The 22992-nt window shown below is 45.7% G+C and overlaps 1 protein-coding gene across 1 annotated transcript in view; it reads right to left on the reverse strand.

Moving 5' to 3' along the window:
- Window positions 1-1978: 1978 nt before the first annotated feature.
- The window catches only part of INSR (insulin receptor), a 56655-nt gene continuing 35641 nt past the window's right edge, over window positions 1979-22992 (reverse strand). Inside the window, exons 7-21 of the mRNA XM_080566060.1 lie at window positions 21367-21493; window positions 20481-20731; window positions 19931-20098; window positions 18999-19200; window positions 14058-14329; window positions 13707-13849; window positions 12642-12801; window positions 12194-12293; window positions 11864-11931; window positions 11434-11663; window positions 10968-11078; window positions 10731-10890; window positions 9770-9899; window positions 9407-9541; window positions 1979-7714 (exon numbers count right to left, since the gene is read on the reverse strand). Of these exons, the coding sequence (XP_080422186.1) occupies window positions 7360-7714; window positions 9407-9541; window positions 9770-9899; window positions 10731-10890; window positions 10968-11078; window positions 11434-11663; window positions 11864-11931; window positions 12194-12293; window positions 12642-12801; window positions 13707-13849; window positions 14058-14329; window positions 18999-19200; window positions 19931-20098; window positions 20481-20731; window positions 21367-21493 (2612 nt within the window). The 3' untranslated portion in view covers window positions 1979-7359. The remainder of the gene's footprint in view (window positions 7715-9406; window positions 9542-9769; window positions 9900-10730; window positions 10891-10967; window positions 11079-11433; window positions 11664-11863; window positions 11932-12193; window positions 12294-12641; window positions 12802-13706; window positions 13850-14057; window positions 14330-18998; window positions 19201-19930; window positions 20099-20480; window positions 20732-21366; window positions 21494-22992) is intronic.

Below are 22992 nucleotides of genomic sequence, written 5' to 3' on the forward strand. Positions count from 1 at the left end.
AAAAAAAAAAAAAAAGAAAAAAAAAAGGAGCATTCTTTGCAAAAAAAAATAAATCATACTACTACTCACTTTTACAGCCATTCGTTGCGCAAGCATCGGACGCTATCCCCAGGTCTGAGGCCGGTGGGGCCCTGGCAGAGCTGAGCCCCAGCAGGCCAGGAGCAGCCCTGAGGTGCTCAGCTTGGGCAGGGAGAGCCGCGAGTGCAGCCACAGAGCGGTGAAGAGTCAGGGCTGCAGCACAGCGGGGACACGAGGGACAAGGCACAGCAGGAGAGCAGGTACCTTAACCGAACAGCTAAACACATCAAGAAGAAAAACAGCAGCGGCGAGTCCCCCGCCTCGCGGGTGCAGCTGATCAGGAAGGAAATCTCACCTCTGATAAAACGAAACAACATTTAAGTCAGAAGAAAGAAAGATTTTTACATTTCCAGTGCAGCTCGGTGCAGAAGGCGAGGTGAGGTGGTTCCTGGTGCAAATCCAGCCCCAGCTGCTCTGCCTCAGGACAGGGATGAAGCAGAGCCTCTGCCTTTCTGCCTCGCAGTTCTGTCTTTTAAAACTGCTTGTGTTCCCCTAACGGGAGGGGAGCCTGGGTCCGTGCTCAGGGAAATAACAGCATGACACTGCGGAGCAGCAGCTCTCGCTGTTTTGGGCAGAAGGAAGCCCTTTACCAATGTTTACCCAACAGCACCGAGCACCCTGCGGTGAGGACGAGCCCAGAGAGCGTCGCGCAAGCCATGGGGCCGAGCTAAGCGAGCCTCGGACCACAAGCCTGCAACTGGCAGATCTGTGTTTGTTTTTTTTTTTTTTTTCTTAGCACCATTCATTTTGCAACTGAAAGTATTGCTTATTCCAAGATATGAATTTAATGCTTTCTCTGTGGTAAAGCAGCACTCAGTGCTGCACAGACAGCAGACACAAAATGAGCAGTTATTCTTGGATAATTTATTCAGAAATTTAATATAAACAGTTAATTGTTCAATATTCTGACACGGCAAGAGTTTTTTCTTAATGCTCAAAGATATTTTCTGTACATGTCACTGCTTGGCTCTTACATACGAAAACATTGAAAAAAATAAATCAAGGGGGAGTTTTTTCTTTTTTTTCTCTTTTTTTTTTTTTTTAAAGAAAAAATCATGGCACATTTGATCCTTTATTTCAAACGAGGTATCTGCAATACTGGAACCTTAGATATGCAGAGAGAAAGGTGGGAGCAGCAAGTTTAAACAGGAAAAAAAAAAAGAGACCTCACAGAATGTCACTTAGCATGTCACTGAAACTGCCTCTAGTCCAGTTAAGGTGCAAGCAGACCAGCATTTGCTTTTGGCTGCGTTTGATCAAGCCGATGCCCAGGACCCCATCCACGAAGCTCCTCAAACACAAGCCACTGTTTTGACACTCTAGGAACAAAACCGTTGTGCAAACTAAAGCAAAAGGTGAGGGGTTTCCTTTGTAAATAGCGTTCTGTCTCTTCAAATTTAAAAGCGACTTTTCTAAGATCGCCAGCAGCCAGTTTCCATCGAGCCCGGTAATGGGAGAAGTATCTGGAAACCAAGACGGCCGCAGCATTACCAATGCTGCTGGGGGGACTCGGAGGAAGAGAAGAGCTTTGGGAACAAGCCCAGCTCAGACACCAGCTCTTGGGCAACTGAGAGCCCAGCGAAACCAAGCCGTGCTTTCCACTGCCAGGACTGCAAAGCAGCCCCTCGGCAGCACAGAGCAAGAGCCTGAGCGGTGTCGCCAGGACTCAGCTAAGCAGGTGAGCCTGGGCCCACCGTTAAACCGTGCTGGTGGTCCTCCTTGGGTGCCAGGACTGCCCCGGTGCCGCTGCCAGACCCCACTCCCCCAGGGGCTCCTGGGCTGGGGAGAAGGAAGCACCGAGCACCATCAGCTGGAGCAGCAGAGCTCACAACAAAACTACCGCCACAAACACAGCCTGGTGCCCACTGCAAACGTGTTGGCAAAAAACGTAACGACGCCGTAGGAGTTAATACTAACTTTATTATACAATATTTAAAAAGTCATTTCTCTACCTGTCCCCTTATAGCTTGCATTGTGCTGCAGTTAATTTGCTGAACCTGCAAGAATAAGTGCTTACTTCTGAGAAGGACAAGCAATTTAATCTTAAAAAGAAATACACATTTAATGACAGCAGATTTGATAAAAATGGTAGTTTTATAATTGCTTTTAAATAGTCAGATTCCTCCAAAAGTCAATCGCACTACTGGCTTCACTCTTGTGATACTCGTAGCAAGGCAAGCCAGAACAGAACAGGCTGAACACGTTAATGCTCTTACACCAACATTCACGTACAGCATCCAAGCAGAGTTAACACAGAGCCAAGCAGAAGGTAATAAAAAGGCCAAATTCAATTAAGTTCATACAAACGCTAAACTAATCTCGCTTTGAATTTCACGTATTTCTGAAGCAACTACTTCGCGATTCCAATCCATTCAGCAGCTCCTTTCCCAGGACCGCGCGCAGGGGAGCTACGAGGGGCATCGGCTGCTCCGCGGAGGGGAAGGGGCTCCTGGCACGGCCGTGCCCGCCGGCTCCGCGCGTCTTCGCGTGAGAAGTGGCGGCTTCGAGGGAGGCAAGGACACAGCCGGAGGACCGGAGGGTGTTCTGCAGTTTCTTGCTTACTCTGCTCTTACTCCACAGTCTCTGAACCGATCACACGTGGATCACGGGAGCACCTGGCACAGCTGTCAGAGTAAGGCTTTATGGCACAAAGATACTTCACGTTCTGACTTGAAAAATGAGGTTCCAGTCTCGGTATCAGGAATCGCTGCTAGCAATGAAGGGCCCGGAGAACCTCAGGGTCCGTCTTCGTATCACAGTGACGTTAAGAGGGAACTGGATTGCCTCTCTCCCTCCCCTAAAACGGAGGCTCAAGAAAAACTGACGCAGCACCCTTCTTGCTCCTGTCTTTTCCTGTTTGCCTTCATCTCTTTTAGGTCAACAACACAGTAAGCAACTTTGAGATTTTTCCAAAGAGATACCAACGCTATATGCAACAAACCAAAATTAAGCAAAGTGTCCCATTACTATAATACAAGTTTAGGAGGAAAGAGATACACTACCCATAAATTAAGAGTACCCTTTAGCAACCTAGGAGCAGCCTCTTCCCAAGCAACACAGCTGCTTTATGATCTGCACAGAATATCCTCCTCGCAGCTTGGTCTATTTCCTATCACGTTTCCCAACCCAGTGCTGGCACAGAGTTCACGTTATAAGCTCTTCTATTTTACAACACAACACAGTATTTACAAGCCACCAAGAGACGTGTTTTTAACCTAGCAGGCAAGCTTTGCAACGCTGCACTGTACTGCAAGAGAAGTACCAGATTTGCAAGAGGTGTTCAGGAAGTGGCGATAGAATTTAACGTGCAAACGTTTCTGAGAAACCTCTCCAGTCTCGTGCTTCAAACATCTGCTCAAAGAAAACACAGCAGAGCACAGAAAGCTGTTTCTTATGCTTCCTGCTTCACCAGCTTTAGAAACAGCGAGGCTCTGGCTGCTCGTTGGTACCCCTCCCTGTCCCCAGACTGCACACAGGAGGCTACAGCTGCTCCACAACACGCGCCAGGGTCTGCCCCGCTACTCGGCGCTGTGAGTGGGAAGATCTCTGCCTGCACAGGGCAGGATCTGACCCCAGCCAACGCTACCTGAAGGCCAGTGGAGCTGCCCTCCTCCAGCCATCCCACCTGCGCTCCTGCCTGGCTCCTCCTCACTGCAGCACGCAGCAGTGGGTGCCTGTGCTTCCGCTGCAGCTGCGGTGCTCTCACCCCGATAAGGATCTCGCTGGAGCACGCAGCAGCAGCTCCCCAGGCAAAGGCACAGCACCTGCTGCGCTGCTCCCCTTCCCGGACACAGGACCGCAGCTGCACCGCACACAGGTTTCACCTGGCACACGCAGTCTCAACTTGTACGCAACCCCTGGCGTCGCCGATCCAAGCGCGGGACTTGTGCATCCCCGGCGTAGGGAAGGATTTCCCAGCAAGAGAGCAAAGTGGTGGCTGAGGGCTGAAAGTAAAGGATTTTCCTCATTCAGAGCTGGGCTTTACGGATGACGCCCATTCACTCCTCCTAATTCTGTAGCTGAGCGTAATCTCCAACAGCCACGAGTGGCAACCGCTAGCGTCATGTGTTTGTTTTCAGAAGGGACTAGCTTTGGGGAAAAACGATATCCTTACCGCTGGTACCACACGCCTTTCCTCGCCCTTGGCACACTGTAGAGAGGACGACTGGAGTAATCTTTATGCACAGTATTGGGTATAAACAACTGCTCCCTTCGGTGCAGAGTGACGATGACAACACGAGCCACGTGAACGGACTGCCTGTCCGCAAAGTGAAACACACAATCCCTTGTTCAGTGATCCGAGTGTTGCAAATCATGCGTACTCACAGGGCCAACCAATATCAACTAAATTTAAAAGCCAGACCCAATACTAGGTTCCAATGTTTGTTTATATAAAGGATCTTCTATTCCCACAGTTATGATTGCTGCAATTTAAAATGTTATCAAAACATCGGCACGCGGGAAGGGCTGGTTTCAGGAGGTCACATCCAAGCAGCAGAGCTCCCGGGTAGCAGCGCGCAGTGAGGGCAGTGACCACGACACCCAAACCCAGCTCCAACAATGAGGGCTGGGCACAGGCCCTACTCCCCACTGGCATCTACAGCTCCAGCAGGATGCTGTCTCCTCCTTTTAGGTGGTTAGTTCACAAAGTCCAAACATTTAAACGGGTCTTTTTTTCTTTTTTTATCGCAACAGAACTAGGAAGATGATATCAGAGTATCAGATCCAAATTTGCTATCGTGTATTTGGAGCTGGAAGTAGTTTCCTTTGGTCACTACTACTCAGAATAGCGATAAACGGTGACGAGCTGTTCTCCTACCCATTCCCTTCAGTGAATGGTCCCAAGTATTGGAATCAGCTGATATTGATTTTCCCTGATCCACAATAGGTCCAGACCAGAATATTTAAACAGGTTTAGAGGTGCGCAGTATTAAAAATATCCTTAAGAAACACTGAGGTAGACTGCACCAGAACAGGACAAAATTAATCCCACCACATCCACCTGCCAAGATTTTACGGACACAAATCTACATGTTCTGCGTGTTTAAGAAAACGATTTTTTTGTTGCCTTTTTTTTTTTTTACAGTGTTCTATATATTAAAATAAATAAAAAATTTCTAATAAGAAAAACTTCTCTTCCTTAGAAAAGTGTGAGAATATGTCTTCTTTCCTGCAGTGTAGTATAGAGCTGCTAAACAGTTACTACTTCGTAAAGCAGAAGAAATGTAAACGAGGCCTTTTCGAACGGAAGGTTCTTACCCATGCCTGTACTGGGTGTTTTCCCCCTAACTCCGCGAGCAACCACTGCCCTCTGCCTTCCACCCTCGGCCCAGGGGCCACCACCCCACGGTGCTGCGGCCGAGCAGAGCTGCAAGAGGCGCCTCCTGCAGACCCCGGCCCCTTCCAGTCCCTCACGGGGAGGAGGCAGCAGCACAAACCAAAAGCCACGCTGCGGCCTGGTGTCCCCGCTCCCACCGAGTCAGGACCTTGTTTTTTCCCGGCAGAGAGAGCAAAGTGGCCCCTTGGACTTCTCCAGGAGGAAGAGCGGAGGTCTGAGCAATCTCTCCCCTTGTAAAACCACCTCCTGCATGAAACGGCCTGCGACATCGATCTTCATTTCTCGCTTTAGCGCTTCTCCCTGCCAGCACACTCCCTCATCGCAACGAGACACGCTTAGTTTCACAATGGTTTTCTAACATCTTGTGCTTAGCAGCTCTGTCTTTACGCAAACAGCAGCAAAACAAAGCACGGTCCAAGAGACGAAGGTTGACATCCCAAAGAGCTGAAAGCAGTGGCTCACGCACGCGCCCTGGGAGAGGCGCAGGGATCTCAGGAACTCATCGGAGGCCCGCAGGCAGCACGAGGCCGGATGCCTGAGCAGCAGCAGACAGGCAGCGGGGAGCTGACCACAGTCACGTTCAGCTTCTGCTTCACGTGGAGAGCCAAGAGCCTTGCGCTTGCCTCCCTTCAGCTGGGCTTTAGTGTCTTTTTTTCAGTTAGAGTTCTTGCTCGGCCTCTCTGGCCGCTTCTCCTGCGGCACAACGCGCGTGGAGGCAATGCAAGGGACGCGAGGGCAAACACGTAGCAGGACCCCGCAGCGGGACGTTCTGGTGTCCTTTGGCCCCCAACGACCAAGGTAAGTCCCAACTACTCTGTCCCAGGGCTTCGAGTGGAGCCAGCTGACTGCACTGTATAAATCTTGAAACTGTTTTATAAAGCCTTGTCAAGTATAAACTTAACATGTGCTTCATAGCTCCTAAAAGGGTAATCAGCTAAAATTAGTTCATTCTGAAATCTTTGGACCACTTTAAGACCAAACAATCCCCCAAATTCTCCCCTCCCCGAAAGGACCATAAACAGTCAATAATTTATATGAAGTTAGAATTTAAACTAAAGACATTTTAAATATATTACAACAAACAATATATATACTCAATGCTGTAAGGACAGAAAACTCGGTATCTCAGGTCAGGGGACTCCTACTTTGTTTGGTCTTGAAAGTACCCATAAATCTCAGATTTCTGCTCCTTTGGCTCCCAGCACATCTTCCTCATTTGTTAATGAGAGAAAACCTACTCCCAAGAGTCCTCAGTATAAAAATAATCTGTTTAGGATTCAGTCACTCCAGGGAAATGGGAAAAAGATAAGTACACACTTCCGAGAAGAGGAAAGCTTCTGTGAGAACATACAAAACTTATGTACAAAAAAGAAGTGTATATTTTGCTATACATATACACCCCACATATATATACTGCACACACGCACGCACACGCACGCACCCCTGGGATTTAACCCATTTAAAAAGTATGAAAGCAGCAGCTATTGGTCAATCTGAGGATCTGGCGCGTCCGACTGATGTGTTGAATCCTTCAGCTGTAGTGAAGAGTATGCCTGAAAGCCTGGAATTCTACTGGAAATGCTTTTGTCCTGCAGAAGTTTTGTTCCGCACCGTTACGCTGTAGCTCAGATACCAGCAAATTTCACGTCTTTTGTTGGCAAACGTGGATGCTCCTCCTTTAGTTTAACTTACACGGTCGCTTCCTGTTTTGAAACCATGGTTACAGAAAGGACAGCAGCCATGGAAACCTTTTCCATTTATGTTCACAGATAAGTCCACTGACAACCAGTCAACTTGGCAAAAAAAAAAGTATTAATCATAAGATGATTAAAAATCTGAAGAGTCTGTAGATGTGTGTCATACACTGTGGCAGCAATAACAAGAGTCCTGAGATTTGTGGAGGGGGAAAAAGCAGACACAACCCTTGGGCCAAACAGGAAGCGTTAGGAAGGACTTGATCGGGGCATGGAGAGAATCCGCCCGTTTTTCTTGCCACCGTTCATGTGAGTGTAAGGTATGTGCTCTTCATAGTTCCCCTTGAGGGCCATGGAGGGTCCATTGTCCCGCCCCAGGACTTTGTCCCTCTGCGTGTACGAGGAGGGATCGAGGGGAATGCTCTCCATGTTCTCGAAGTCCATCTCGTACTCCTCCGTTTCCAGAGGTTTGTTCTCCTCACTGTAGAAGAACGAGACCTCGTGGAAGCTGGGGTGCAAGTCCTCCTTCAGCATCTCGATGATCTCAATGAAGGTGGGGCGCATTTTGGGGTTGTATTGCCAACACATCTGCATCAGGCTGTGCCTAGTTGAGGACAAATGAGTCAGGGACAGGAAAAAGACAATTCCACATAGGCAGAGCTGGCACAGACCGGGACTGGTATCCATGTCAGACCGCCCACCACGCATGCTACTCCTTTGAACCCCACGTTCCCACCCAAACTGAGCCGTTTGTTCTCTTCCCGTCTCCATTTTTGCCTCTAGATCCTCGCACTGCTTTTTCTCTATTTCTGTCTAGATCAAAAATTCCTTCCAATTCCTTCAATTGTTCTTAACTCGGCTTCCGAAGGAAACAAGGCTGCAGTTCACGTACTCTGTGAATGCGCGCACGCACTTATAGCCGTCTCACAATTCTTTAATTCATTCAAATTTAATTTTAACTCAGCCTGAAAGATAACAAGTTCCTTAAACTTCAAGGAAAATAGCAGGCTGTGCAGAAGACAAAGGTCTTGTAAACAACCCACCCAAAAGAAAGGCTGCAGCAAGATGTCATATGTTATCATACACCATGAAGAAAGAACTTACACATCTCCTAGGTACAAAAAAACGTTTCAAACTGGAGTTTGTAACTGGCCACAAGAGACAACTGTCCAGGACAGCAGGCTTTTTTCACAAGGATACTCACAAAACATGTTTATTTTTTGAGTCTGGAAGTGCTGTTTTGGCCAGAAGTGGGCTGGCGTAAGAAGTTACTGGAAACAGGGAGTTACTATTGGCGTTCCCGTTTCCAACCAGGGCTCCTTCCCCTCACCTCTGCACGCTGCTTCAGCAGTGGCTCCTTACAACCCTCTACCAAAACACCCTAGCTCAGGTTGAACACTCAGTAACAGGATTTATTTTTTTTAATTACTCTGAAGCAGCTTAGGAAGCATCTGGCTATGCAGCCGCGCTGGCAGGTCTGAGGATGCAGTAACCTCCAAACTGTGACCATCATGAGCAGCTGCGGACATTAACCCTTAACCCTGGTACAGGAGAACGTCTGGCTTCAGTTTGTAATCCTCTTTGCGAGGTGTTTTGCGTTCTGTCTCTACACAGTGCCCTCTTTTCTCCCCAAACTTGCAGGCAGCCTAGCCTTGTACTTTAAGTGGGAAAGGAGGCTGCAGGAGACATGAAAAGGCCTCGGACACGAAAAGCAGCTCAGGGCTCAGCAGAGCATTCTCCTACCTCTCCCTCATTAGTCATAAATTGGATTTCTGAAAATCAGCAGTAAAGAGTTGCTGTAATTCTCAAGACTATTTACGTAGTACGGAGAGATGAATTAGAGAAAACCTCAGCAGATGTGGGATTAACAAGCTGCTCTCCAGCCTTTAGGGCCCCAGGGATGCAGACTGTGGCCAGGCTCTGCCCTGTGACATGAGCCAACGGCCATCCACTAGCCTATAGTGGAGGAAAAGCATTTTGTTTGGGGCTATTGACACAGTGCTTACTTGTACTTTTCCTGTGCTTTGTATTTCATTCTCTTGAATCTGCACGCGTGGTGTAGGTTCCAGGTTGTTTAATTCCCCCTTCTAGTGGAATAGGCCAGTCTCTAGCTTTAATTCTCGGTTCACTAAGGATGCATTGGTTTCATTTCTGTGAGAGGTAGCTCACTAAATTCTGCTTTGTTCCTCCCCAGGAGAGAAGTGGTTCAGAAATGCCATATGTGGGGCCAGCTGTGTTGCCCACACTTTATCTAAAGAGTGCAGCTTGGTCGGCTGGCACCCACTTTGCTACTTACAGCCTCTCCGGGCAGTTGTCCGGCTGATCCAGGTATCCTCCATCCATTACAAACTTTAGCACCTGTTCGTTGGAGAGCCCCTGGTACGGCTGCTCTGCTAAGCTGCTTATTTCCCAAAGGACAACACCAAATGACCTAAGAAAGAAACAAGACTCCTGGTGAGAAACATTCTGAAGATCTGCAAGTGATAGCCTTATTTTGGAGAACACATACTTTAAAAGAATACTACTATATTTTTAAGAGGGTTTCAAAACAATGTTGTGTTTTGTCTGTACTCGGAAGAAGTCAGCAACTCACAGTGTAAACAACATGCATTAAAACAGTGAGCTCTTGATTCATCTGGGATTGCAGAGTACAACTTACCACACATCTGAGTAAGTAGTGAAAACACCATCCTTTAATGATTCGGGTGCCATCCAGCGCACAGGCAGAAGTCCCTTGCCTCCCTTACGGTAATAATCCGTCTCGTAGATATCTCTGGTCATGCCAAAGTCTGAGAAAAGCAATTGGGACGTGTTAAACGTCTCTCCTTCCATGCTGCTTTTACTGTGCAACATCTCTAGATGAGTGTTTCCTTCCTTTGACGCCAGGCTATTTTCATACACCCAGTAAGCCTCCTATGCAACTTCCAGCAATTTGTCACCTTGTGATTAACATTCAAAACACTTTCCTTTTCCCTGCATTTTTTCTTTTGTGAACTACTACAGAGCTGTGATAGAGACTCCAGAGTTGCAATTTTTAGTGACAGCTTCTATTCTAAACATTATTTTTATTCATCTCCTTTAAGTAAAACAGAGCTGTCTTTGCCCTTAAATCCCACTGCCTTGGCTTTAAGTCCAAAGAGGTCTGAAAAACCACCAAGCCTTGAGGTTTCAGTGTATTTTTACATTTTGTATTTACTTACTTCTAAATGGATTTGGGTTAAAAACTGTTTCTTGTGGAAGACAAATGACTTTTAAAAGGAACCTGACCTAGTGACAGGATTAGCAAAGCTTGGTTTGTTGTGCCCAACACCTTCTTTGTCATAATACTCATGGAAAGCAAAGAACAGTGAGACAACCCCAGGCAGCTTATGCTGAAAAGGCAATAAACTTTTTGGATAGAGGTTTGAGTACAGAGAAGATTAGAAAAGTTTCTCTGGCTTTAAGGGAAACAATTTTCTTACTGAAGTCCATACAATTCTTTTACAAGGAAGAATAACAGGAAAGTTTGCTGCATTTCCAAAGGGAGCCAGTGGAAATCACCTGTGTTTGCTGCATTGCTCTTGGGTTTCACACATGTAAGTATGACCCACAGAGTTATCTTCTGACCACATACTACATACCTCCAATTTTTACAGTGAAGTCCTCTGCAACCATACAGTTACGAGCTGCAAGATCTCTGTGAACAAATTTTTTGGCATTCAGATAGGCCATGCCATCAGCGATCTCTGCAGCCATCTGGATCATTTCTCTCAGCGTTGGCGGTGGACGACCAGGGTTATTCTACGATAAACAAACAAGTATTAAAAAGCAAATCTAGTTAGCCTGTTACACATATACTGCCTCTCTCCTGTCTGTACCTCAGCATCAGGTCTCAAAGAGCGAAGGTAGCTTTTCAAATCTCCATGTGCCATCAACTCCATGACCACCAGCGTAGGTTGTCCTTTTGAGACCACCCCGAGGAGGCGAACCTGGAAAATAAATGAGACTTTCCCTCAAGGTTGTGTCCAAGCACACTGGGCAGAGTCCAGCTATGAGAACCGGGTGTTATAACAAAGCCAACACACCCTGAACGAGAGCTTGGAACAGCACCACAAAGCCACTTAAGGCTGAGAAGTTTTGAAAGAGCAAAAGTGAAATGATGCAAGCAGATTCATGCATTTTATAAAATCTGACAAGTAAAGATCCCAGCTCTTTTGATCAACTGCTTCTGCAGAAAGGCTGCTTTTGTAGGCTGAACACCACGCTTTGAAAGCATTAGAGAAATATTAGTTATGTGATGGGACTTTCACTTGCTAATCATCTGAGGCAGCCAGCGATGCTTACCACATGATGGCAGCTGAACCCTTTCATCACAGAAGCTTCATTTAAGAACTCGATGCGCTCGCGGAGGCTGGCTGATTCGTTAACGGTTTTCACAGCTACTCGAGTCTCTGGCTCTCCCTTCACGATGTCCTTGGCGATTCCTTCATACACCATGCCAAAGGAGCCCTGTCCCAGCTCTCGGAGGAGAGTGATCTTCTCTCGTGGAACCTCCCATTCATCAGGGACATAGACTGTCAAACAGAGGGAGACGTTTCTGAATTGAGCAACCATCTTTCAAAAGCCATTTCTGCAGCACAACTGCCACAGGATATTGTGGTATATAAAGACAACCAGAAAAACTCCATAAAGAAAAAGCCAGCGCCGTACTGTTGCACTGCCTGAATGACTACACGAGAAATAAGGCACAGAGGAAAGCCCCCACTGCTCTCACCATCACTGGCGCTGAGATACTCGGGGTTAGAAGATGCGTAGAGTGGCCCAGTTGGTCCTTCGGTTTGTCTGAAAGGGATACACAAATTCTTTAGCACATTTGCAGCTTTTGACACATTAGAAATGAAGTCAGTTTGATTAATTCCCAAAGTGTGCAATAAATAGCGACTATCCCAATTTCCAAAGGCACAAAAAATATTTCCTAAACTATATTAATGTTATAATCATTATCTAAATTAGAAAATAAACAGAATTACTTCCAACAAATGAAGAAAACCTTTACATAAAAGTTTTGCTTGTTCTGGTAAAAATGATGTGAAGTTGCACTCACCTCTTTTTCACAAGAACATAAGCAGCTCCAATAATTCCAGCAATTATTATGGCAAAAATAATCGGAACAATTATAACAGCAATATTAGGCTGAGCATTCACTAAGAGAGAAAGAGAGAGAGAATTGGAGGTATTACATAGGTCTCAAAATCCAAATCTCTTCCTGCATAAGATCTCTTCCTTGAATAAGCAAGAAAGAACAAGAAGCCAGAGGCTGCTTCAGGTAGAGAATGCAGGGCTGCTCCGAACAAGGACTCAAACTGCTGTTCAACAGCTAATATTAAGAAAATGGCCACATTCCTAATTGCAGTGTCTGGAAAACAGATGTATTGGTAAATGTTTCATGCCCCTCTACAGGTCTCTGTGCACTCCTTGCTAAGCCCCACCATCTTCCAACTGTAATCTGCGTTCCGATCAAAAAGATGATGTTGAAGAAACAAAGAACTCACAATAATCAGCCACATAGAAATAGGTAGGTTCTGTCCATGAGCCATTTCCAGCCAGCGATGTAGCTCGTATACGGACACTGTAGTTTCCAGGCTGCAGTCCACGCAGTTTGCAGCCCTGCTCACTGGCAAAGTGCTTACGGGAAACGCAGTAGTGTGCTTCCTGCAGGAGGAGGGAAGGGGAAGGCTGTGTTACGCTACCTCTGCAACAACCTCGAGCTCTGTAACAGCGCGCTAGGATTTCTTCCTCACCTCCTTGACTGGCAAATGTATACAAATAGGGTTTTCACATGCTCGGGTCTTTTCCAAGATAGTGGCTCGTCCTGGATTTGCATTTTATAGTTTAGAGTAGTTCAGATTACACACAGCATATGCCATTTGCTGTACTAGAACTCAGCCCTGAAATCTGACCTCAGCTGGCAAGCCCTCCTGCCCACACGGCACTGGCATGCTGCGCAGGCACTAGGGCTGCTCACAGGCTCTCCTGTTGCTCAGCGCTTTAACTTCTCTAAGCAATTTACATTTACATGTATGTTTTCTGTCCTTCTGTGAAATAAAATTCCTAAAAATGTCCATGCAGAAAGTTAGCAAATCAGATACTGGAACAACAGGCACTGTAGAGGGAGATTTTTATTTCTCAACATTACCACAAGTAGACTTCCAGAGGATAAAATTCACTACCAACGTTTTATTTCACTTTGGTTCGTGCAAAAGGAAACCAGAATGGACAGAATACTGTAAACACTAGGGCTACCAAAAACTGAACGAGGGCTCCCAAGGACTCCCAAGGATTATTGTCTTGCAGCAATAAACAAATACAGAGCTGTACCCAGAGCTATACCTAAACTAACAAATACACAGCCACGTCCTGCGAGGGCACGGGAGGTATCATGCCAAAGCAAAAGAACCCAGGGAAAGGCAGAAAGGTCTCTACAAGTCCAGCCTCCAGCTGCTATCTTTCACCAGCCTCCCCAGTACCACCGCTACCACAGCTTATAACAAAAGGGACTGAAGCACGGAGCTACTTCTCCAAACGTGCTGCGTTAAGGAAGAAGCAGAAATTCTCACCTCTGTCTCCCCAAGACGTCCGTAATTCACTTCATAAAGCACAATAAGACCATTTGGCTCCTTTGGTTCCTGCCACTTCAAGTGCACAGTATTTTTTTCAACCAGTTCATGGGTAACTGGACCAACGATGTCATCAGCCTTAGCTAAAACCAAAGTCGTGATTAATAATAGTTTTATTTCATGTCTTTCGCAAAATGCAAAACCGACAATACTTCATCCATCATCTTTTCCTACCAGGACATAAAGAGAGCACAGTCCGTGATGTTTCTGCAAAGCAGCTGGCTCTCATGGGAAAAGCAGTATTTTGAAAACAGCCATCAACCCCGAGCAAAGCTCAGGAAGCTTAATTACCTTCTGGCATGGTCCTGGCACTGACATAAGCTGCAACGCTGCATCGAGATTCCTGAGCGTCGTGGTTACAAGCGTGGAGCTCAATACGATACCCTGTGAAATGCCGCAGGCCTGAGATAACCAAAGACTCCTTAAACTTAACTTTTTCAAAAGGTTTCTGTTCCTCTGCATTCTCAGATGCAGCTGCAGAAGAGTTTGGAGAGGATGCAATGGTGGGTATCACCACGGTGGCATTTGCTACAGAGCCGAGGTCTCTTCGTTTTCTTGATGGCCTATTAAATAATACATTAGAATGTTATTTGTTATATCCAATATAAATGCATTCACCTGAAAAGAAATAGTTAAAATGGGAGAGCTCAGAGTGCAATCGAAAACTCAAATTCAAGACTCGTATTTGCAATACAAGAAAGAAATTCCAATGCACACGGCTTTTCAGAATTATGTATCCCTGAGATGATTTCCCTGCACAACTGTGTACAGGAAAAAAAATCCAAGCCTAAGGTATTTGCTTGGGAATTCAAATTCTCCTAGACCTTCTCAGCAGAATAGAGCTCTAGCAGGCTGCCCCGTGGATGCCTTGTACACAGTGTTGCAATGCTTGGGAGTTCATCTCCTACACATTCTAGCTTTGAACAAATGAGGTCATATCACAGCCCCCAACTCTGATGACCTTGGATGTTCCACATATTCTGAGTGTCATAAATTTGCATTTATAAAGCATAAGACCAGTTTCACAGCTCACTGGAATACATCTGCTGCTTTGAACCCTAATTCTGAACTTATCTATTTCGACAGATAATTTTAACCTTTTCCCGAGAGACCAAATTTATTAAGACCTTTTCAGCAGGTGCATTTAAGACACACGGATTCAGACTACAAATTAGTTGTGCTGTTTGTTAACCAAATATTGCTTCTCAAATTATTGCACTTCAGTCTGAAAATCAATTTTTTGCTGCTGTAAAAATAGAATCGGCCCTGTGATCTTGTCAACTCCCCTGTTTGCAAGTGAGTGCCGCTAGCCAACTTTAATGTCAGATTTCATCAGTAAATAAACAGAATCGGTTCAACAGAATTAAAAACCGTTCAGAATTTAATTCCTTGGGAACAAAAGGAACAAGCATCAAAACAAAACTCCTGCCACACATCCACCGCTAGGAATTCCAGGTTGGGAACCAACCAACACGGTGAATCAGTAACAGTATTTAGTTACACAAAAGGAATTAATGCCATTTGAAAACAGAGCGGTGTATTTTAAGGGGATGATGATCTTTGTTTGTGTGTGCCTGTGTGTGCAGCTATTAAAGGGTACAAAGAGTGACCTGAACTGAACCCACACTTGAGGCATCTCCAGCCTCTAAAAATGTAACAAGCTGTTGAAGCAAATCTGTGCTGCTGAACTGAACTTTCCACTGCCACCCTCTGACTACCGGGCAAATGATTGGCGCAGTACAGCTACAGCAGGCGACTGCGCAGGCCGGGTCTTTGTCTGCAACCCCCAGTCCCACTTCCTGATGTTACCTATGCTCAAACAGCGAATGCAACCCGCTGGAAAGCTGATTTTAAAATTTCCTCAAACTAAACATTGGGTTGGACACAACAGTAAGCACATTTGTCCACCTGATGAAAAAACGTGATGCCAAATGGCAGGTTTGGCAAAGCACATTCCAGCTTTTCGTTTTCTCTTCCCCTAATTACTAATTAACTCCAGAGACATCATTTTGGAGTTGCTGTTATCTCAGCCTGTGCATTGTTCTGAACAGTGTCCCCTAACAATGGGGCAGAGTTCAGAGACCCAGGTCTGGGTCACGCCACCTCCCTCCCTTGTAAGCAATCTTTACAGTCAACCAGAATCTTGTTTGGACTTAAAAACAAAGCTGCACGCCACTGTTTACAAAGTGTGGATTCAGCTGTTCCTCATGTTCAAGAGAATTTTGTTTTTCACAAGTAAAACAGTAATTTGACTACTGATGCAACACAGAGTAAAATACAAGAATAACTTCTTTCTCTGGTAACAGAAAGCAAGAAAAGCTCTTGAAGCTGTAAACACAATCTTCCTATATTTATTATCCTAGATTTGCAGCAATTTTCTTGCCAAATCCGTTGTATTTTCAAACAATTGATGCCTTCCCTAGCTGTTCCAGTGCAACTTCCATTGTGACTCATGGCCATTTCATCAGCTCCAACGACCTTCCCTGCAAAACGCCCGGACTCCGATTCCTTTTCCTCCTCCCGTCAGAGACCATCAGCACGTGTGAGGGCTTCTGGTTCAGGGAAGGATGAAGTGAGAACTCATCACATGCAACATGAGGTGAGCTGAGGGATTTTAAAAATGCATTAGCTAGCTCAAACCAAGTTTTTCCACACACCTGAAACTGGCACAGGCTGTCATTGCTGCTGCAAGAACAGCTTGCCTGTCTTCCCCCTTGTGCTGGCACAAACATTTATGTATTTGTCTACACAATTAATTGGATTGGACTGGGAAACCTAGAAAAAGAAGTTGCTTTTAATGTGAGTCATTTCTCAGACCTGTAGCCCACTAGTGTGTGTAATGACATGAGCGTGTGTGTGACAGAGAGAAAGAGAGACAAAAGGACAGAGACAGAGAGAAGGGCGAGACTGCTGCTGCAGTAGCGATGGTTGAGAGTGTACATGAGAACACATCCTGAATAGCAGCCATTTACCTCCCCTCTGCCTCTCAGGACTTTTATTACTTTTGAAATCTTTCCATGCTTTCCACAGAGTCATGGAGCAGTTGAGGTTGCAAGGCACCTCCCGAGATCATCTAACCCAAGCCCCTGCACAAAGCAGGGGCAGCTAGAGCAGGTTGCTCAGGACCACATCCAGCTGGGTTCTGAGTACCTCCAAGGACTGAGACTCCACAACCTCCCTGGGCAACCTGCTCCAGCGTTCAATCCCCCTTTTGCTCCAACCTGTGCAAAACTTGTTCCGATATAAGAGCAAATAACACAGGAAAGAAGAAACAAAGCATCAGCTTCTGATGGCCACTTTGTTCAGCTACAAAGGGAGGTTGCAAAGCACGTGGCGTGAAGATACCCATTAGCTCCGACCAGGAACGTGCCTATGGCAAGAAATGTTTAGACACTTCTAGTTTGCCTTGCCAGTGCCAGGACAAATCAGCCCACAAGACTTGAGACAGTATCTCCTGGAGTAGCTAGGTAGCTGTGCACATGGGGAAGGAACGGCTCCTGTGATTTCCAGCAAGGTTCTGAGAAAGTCAGGTGAGATCAGACCTGGACCAAAGCAGGGCACGGCAGATCTGCGGGACAGCCTCGTACTGGCTGGATACTGCACAGGGATCCAACGGCTGGGAACAGGACAGAAGGGGAAAATGGTACGTGGAAGACAAGGAGACAACAACGTAGGGGGAGTCACTTCTCAGCTGCGCTGTCTTCTGCACCCTGCCATCTTCTGTTCTCTGCTGGCCTCGTCTCTGAGATTCTTCCCTGCGACCAGCAGAAGGCTTCTTATCTCAAGGGGTGTCTGCACAGCACCTCGAGAGAGGCTGAAACTATCAGGAGCATCATAAAAGAGAACCTGAAGTAAAACACACTTCACGCTCAGTTGCGAGGCTCTAGACAGGCTGCCCTTTGAACAGGCAATAGACACAATATTTACAGGAAAATTCTAATTTCTGTTGCCATGGCCTGAAACTTGTCAGAGAAGAGAGGATGCATGTCAGCAGGACAGTATCTTTACTGCTCACTTGTAACAGAAGGGGTTTGTGCTAAAAAGATTAATTAGCCTAAGGGAAGTAGAGATTTCTTCCTTAGCAGGCTGACAAGGTGGCACATCCTGGTGATTGGTTTCTTCCTAAAATACATACCCCAGAAACTGGCCTGAGAAGCATCCTGGGCTGGCTGCACAATGAAATAAAAATAAAATCAAATAAAAACAGGAAAAGGAAAAAGAGGGAAAAAAAAGTAATCAGATTGTCAGCATTGTTTGCCTACATCAAGAGGAGTTTGGCTTTTGTACATGGCTCGTTTCTCCTCTGCTTTTAAAGATGGTGTGTCCTGCCAGCACTTTGCACACTGAAACTTGTCCTGATCAGCACTAAAAGCAGAGAAACAGCAAACGGAGTGACTCTGCACAAACTTCCACGTGACAACTGCAGGCATCAAATCGGACTCCCAAAGAAGAGACACTGTCTATAATTCACTCAGCAATATAAAAACACTCACTGAAGAAAGGTAGCTTTTGTCACTCACTGAAGAAAGGTAGCTTTTGTCAAGCAGCTGCAAGTAAATGCTTAATAGCTAAGGGCAGGAAGCAGAGAACAAATTTAGAGCACAAAATACATGACAGTGAAGAGGGTAAATCATTACAGCCTAACCTGATTCCCAGTGCTTCCTCTGTAAGTTGCATATGAAGTGTGAAGACATTCAACACCACTTAATGTGACACTGTGTGTGCCATTCAAAACAGGACATTCACCACCCACAGCAGTTGCATTCCTCATGGTATTGGAGGTATTTCCCAGACTAAGTGCAAGGAAGACCGCAAATACCGCGCTAAAGGACAAGGCTGTGGCATGGTAAACTTCCCTTTTTCTTTTCCTTTCTTTTAACTGGATGAAAAGCTAGATCATGAAATTTTAAGACAGAAAAAGATGGCTATTTTTGGCCTCACACTAGGTTAAGTGAGCTACAGGGTTTTAGCTATTTGTTGAGGATTCTCCCATTATTCTCAAGTTGAGGAGAATTCACGGAAATAGAGAAGAATCTTCCAAATCTGTAATAACATCAGTTGTAGGTGCTCAGCTCTCACCAGCCTCCGACACACATTCAGCTGGGCTGGACAGTCCCATGGAAGCCCAGACAGACTGGCAATGTGGCCGTGCCCAGCCCAGTACTTTTGTTTAGTAACCAATTACACTTCCCTACCCCAAACTACGTGGGCAGTAAGTTTTGCTATTCCTACCTGGGGACGAAAACCTCATTGTGAAGGTAGTTCTCAAACGTCTTGCGGAAAGCAGACTCCTCCAGCTCCTTTTGTATTTGAGAGTCTGTTTTAGGACAGGAACAACACTCTCCGCTGACATCCTCGTTTTCACTTTGATTATACTTCTGAGGGTCTTCAGATTCAAAAGGAGGAGACCACGTCCTTGAGGGCAGTTTTAATCCTACGGACAAAACAATTTTACTATCACTCATGCTTGGCATGCCAGAAGCAGATGTTTGATCTTAGCAAGATCCAAAACTAAAGTACACAGGATTCATAGCACATTTAGGCCTCCCACGGTCTCATATCTAGGGTCGAGCAGCTTTCCCTCTCTTACAACAGGGCCTTGATTCAAAACTATGCTAGCTCTGAAATGATGCTCAAATGCTGCTGTGGCCAGAGTTCTACCCCTCTTCACCTCAGCTGGGGTAACACAGAGCTGCAGAGAGTCTGAGAGTCCTCAGTGAAACTCTGAATCCTGAAATAATTCCAAAACCTAATGCACAAGATGCCTTCAAAAATGAACTTGGCCACTGATCTCCAGAAACCCCTGCTGTATTTTACTTTACTGTCTCCATAGCTGTTACTAAACTGGTTACTCAGTTTAAAGAGAACAAGCGCAGAAAGGAGATGCCCAAATAAAACATACATATATTTGATTACTTTATGAAAAAATGGTTTTGGAGATCATTTGCATGTGACTTGGCAATAGTGACTAATGTATAATGTGACTGAACACTGGGAGAACGCAGCTACATGGCAGCCTGTTTCTTGAACAACGGACTTCAGAACAGCAAAATTAGGCATCCTGAGCACCTCCAGGGTGTGTGAAAAATCTCCATACAATGCTGAGATAGCTCCACCATCTGGAAGGTTTGAAAGAAGGGCACAGAGCAAGAAGTGGAACTCACCCTTTAGGCAGTAATCGAGTTCATACAGCTCACTGTCTTCGGCCTGCTGCTGCCAGAACACCAGGTAGTGCGTGATGTTCCCGTTGGGCTCTGAGGGTGGCTTCCACTTCAGAATGATTTGGGATGAAGAGTTGGAAACAGATATTGGATCTAACGGAACTGATGGAACTGTGTGGGTGGAAAAGAGACAGAGGTCAATTCCAGTGCTCTGAGAGAGCTCAACAAGCACAGGCAAGTTTCCATTTCCCCAGGAACAAGCAGCGCTCTCCACAGTAGGCCCACTGACACCCAACAGTCCTGCAGCAGGGCACACGATTGTGCACACAACCCCTACACACAGCCACATGGAACAAGTGCACACCAGCACCCTCTCCCCATCCAGGGAAGCATACAGTCTTCCATTTCTTTAGGAATACCGTCCCACAAATGTAGAGTAGCAATGTCAGGGGAAAGTTTCACAGATATGGGACTATCGTGACTACCAGCCAGAAGACAGAAGGTCTGGCTTGCTTTAATATTTGCAGTGCAACATTAAATTAACGATACTGACCAGTAGCATTGGTCTGGACGTAGATGATTTCACTCTTCGCACCGTATGTCCTTCGTTCATCTGAGAAGGTGACCAGGGTTTTAACAAACACAGCATATTGTGTCCATGGCTTTAAGCCCCTCAGAAGCCAGCCTGGCTGGGCCTGGGCTTTGGGTTCATTTGATCGTGGCGGTGGGTCAACATCCACGACTGTCCAGCTATTTGACCCACAAGCATCTTGTCCATCAAACTCCGTCACATTTTGGTATGGACTTAAAAAAAAAAAAGCCTCAAATTAACAGAATCCCATTTTCAAGCTTTCGGAAACATCATTTCTAAAGATATCCATGAAAGTTATAATCCCTTACACCTTACAGAAAGTCTGATCATCTCTCCTGTGTATTCTGAAAATAAAGCACAGGGGCCTTTGTAACCCAGCCTCCTAAACAGCATAACAGCTCCACAGACAATCCATACAACTAAATCTCAGCTGATTATTTTCAGCCTCATAGAAACCAGTTTGGTAACCCTGATTTTTAAAAGACTGTTTCCTACCTAAACGGGAATATATGCCTCATCATCCTATGGAGATAGTGGGGAGATGGATAGAGCATGCAAGTCTAGAACAGTTGGAACAACCGATGTTTGGGTTGCTCTTAAGTGAGCAATTTTGACTATATACAACTAAGTTAAGTCAGGGAACTTAACGAGCATTTATATAAAAGGGTAACATCAGAAGCTTAAGTGTAGTGTCTGTGACTGTCTGGCTCCTAATTAGCTATGACCACAGCAGCCTTAATATCTACTCTTCAGTGTCAGCTGTTGTTTGTAGAAGCCCAGCATGGCTATTGTTTTGTAGCCCAACCATGGGTTACTGGAGCTACCCTCTCCTTAAGCTGCCACTTACGCTTCTTTGTAAAAAAGCATAAATCCCAGAAGATCGCGGAAATCAGGAGGCCAGTACGGCTCCCACTTCAGCAGGATCTTGTCATGAGATGTTCTAATAGAAGAAAATTTCAGCAATTCATTTTCACCTATAACAAAAGAGAAAGGACAATCATTTTGTTACTGCTAAAAAACAGTTTTCTGTTTTTCATTATTTTAGAAGTTTCCGTTCTCCACAGTAAATATGAGAACCCTGGCATTGAGAACTACTCATTAAAAACTTATCTTACTTCAACGTTATTGCTGCCTTAAGCCAGGGGTTGGAATAGATGACCTCCCAAGGTTTCTGCCAGCTTCATTTTTTCTGATTTTATGAAAATAAACCCGTAAAGAGTTTAACTAAAAGCTAGAAAGTGGAAATCTAAAGGAAATACATTTTTAAATCAATGACAATATATACAGCTGAACCCAGCAACACGGTTTGCATAGTTTTTGTAGGCACTGCCTTCAGAATGAGTGAATTCTCAGCCTTGCCCGGGAGTAGCACGGTCCCTTCGCAAACAGGAGCGAAGGACAACAAACAGTTGCAGGAGGGTGGAGTTTTGATTCTCAAGGGAAGCATTACAATATGGTATGTCCAAACAGCCCAAGAAGTACAAACTGTGTAGCTCTGATGGGATTTGCCATTCCTGCAGTAGCTGCACAAGGGAGGAAGAACATTCATTTTGCTGCCCCACATCCAGAACAAACAAGGTGTTGTGCCTTTTTCTTTTTTTGTAAGCAGGATGCTGCCAATGTGAAAACTAGAGTTGAAACATAAAATCAAACAAAAAGCCAAACACGCTGGCAACGTGTGGTTTGAGGTAGGGGGTGGCAAGGAGAGCAGCACAGCAGAGTGGGGTTAAAGCTGGCAAAAAGAAACACAACCATATCCTCCAGCTGCCTTTAACACAAAGCCATCAGCCAGCCTGGGAGCTGCACACAGCCACGGGAGAGCTGGATTTGAACCCCAAATTCAGTCTCATCCCCGAATGTGGGAAGATCCTGCCAGTGTCTCAGGGGAAGAGATGACCTTTACAGACAGCTAACGCCTTGTGCTGCCTTCGCTCTGCCCAAGCTGGGGCTGTGATATCCCAGAGGGTATGGCTCCATGTATGGTTTTTCACTAGTACTGCCAGTTTTTGGATAGGTAGTCATTATGTTCCCCACTCCCCACTGCTCTGGCAAGGCTCTATGTGTTGATATGTGGCAAACCAGACCAGCAAACTGATTCAGCCAAAAGATCTTCAGTTTTAAAGTCTGTTCACAAATAGCTACACCACATAACAATGGGCAGAATTGGGGAAGGGGATGTTTAAGCAGCACTGCCACCAAATGCAGAGAAATAGTGCTGCCACAGGATGTGCTAAGCAGTATTGCAAGCTATGAAAAGAGCAAGGAACTGAAATCATAGTTTAACAAACACTTGGGGGCTTTGGTGGCAATACCTGCTCAAACCTTATATGCTACCCTGTGCTTGCTCCTGTGTGATTTAAAACTTTGTAGGGCTACAAAATAAATCAGAGCAGAGCTGAGACACGACACAAGCTAAGAACAGCAAGCAGAAATGTCTTGCTATTTTCTACCCCAGATTACTTCTTCAGTCTGG

Source organism: Anser brachyrhynchus, assembly GCF_964034855.1.
Source record: "Anser brachyrhynchus genome assembly, chromosome: 23".
NCBI lineage: Eukaryota > Metazoa > Chordata > Aves > Anseriformes > Anatidae > Anser > Anser brachyrhynchus.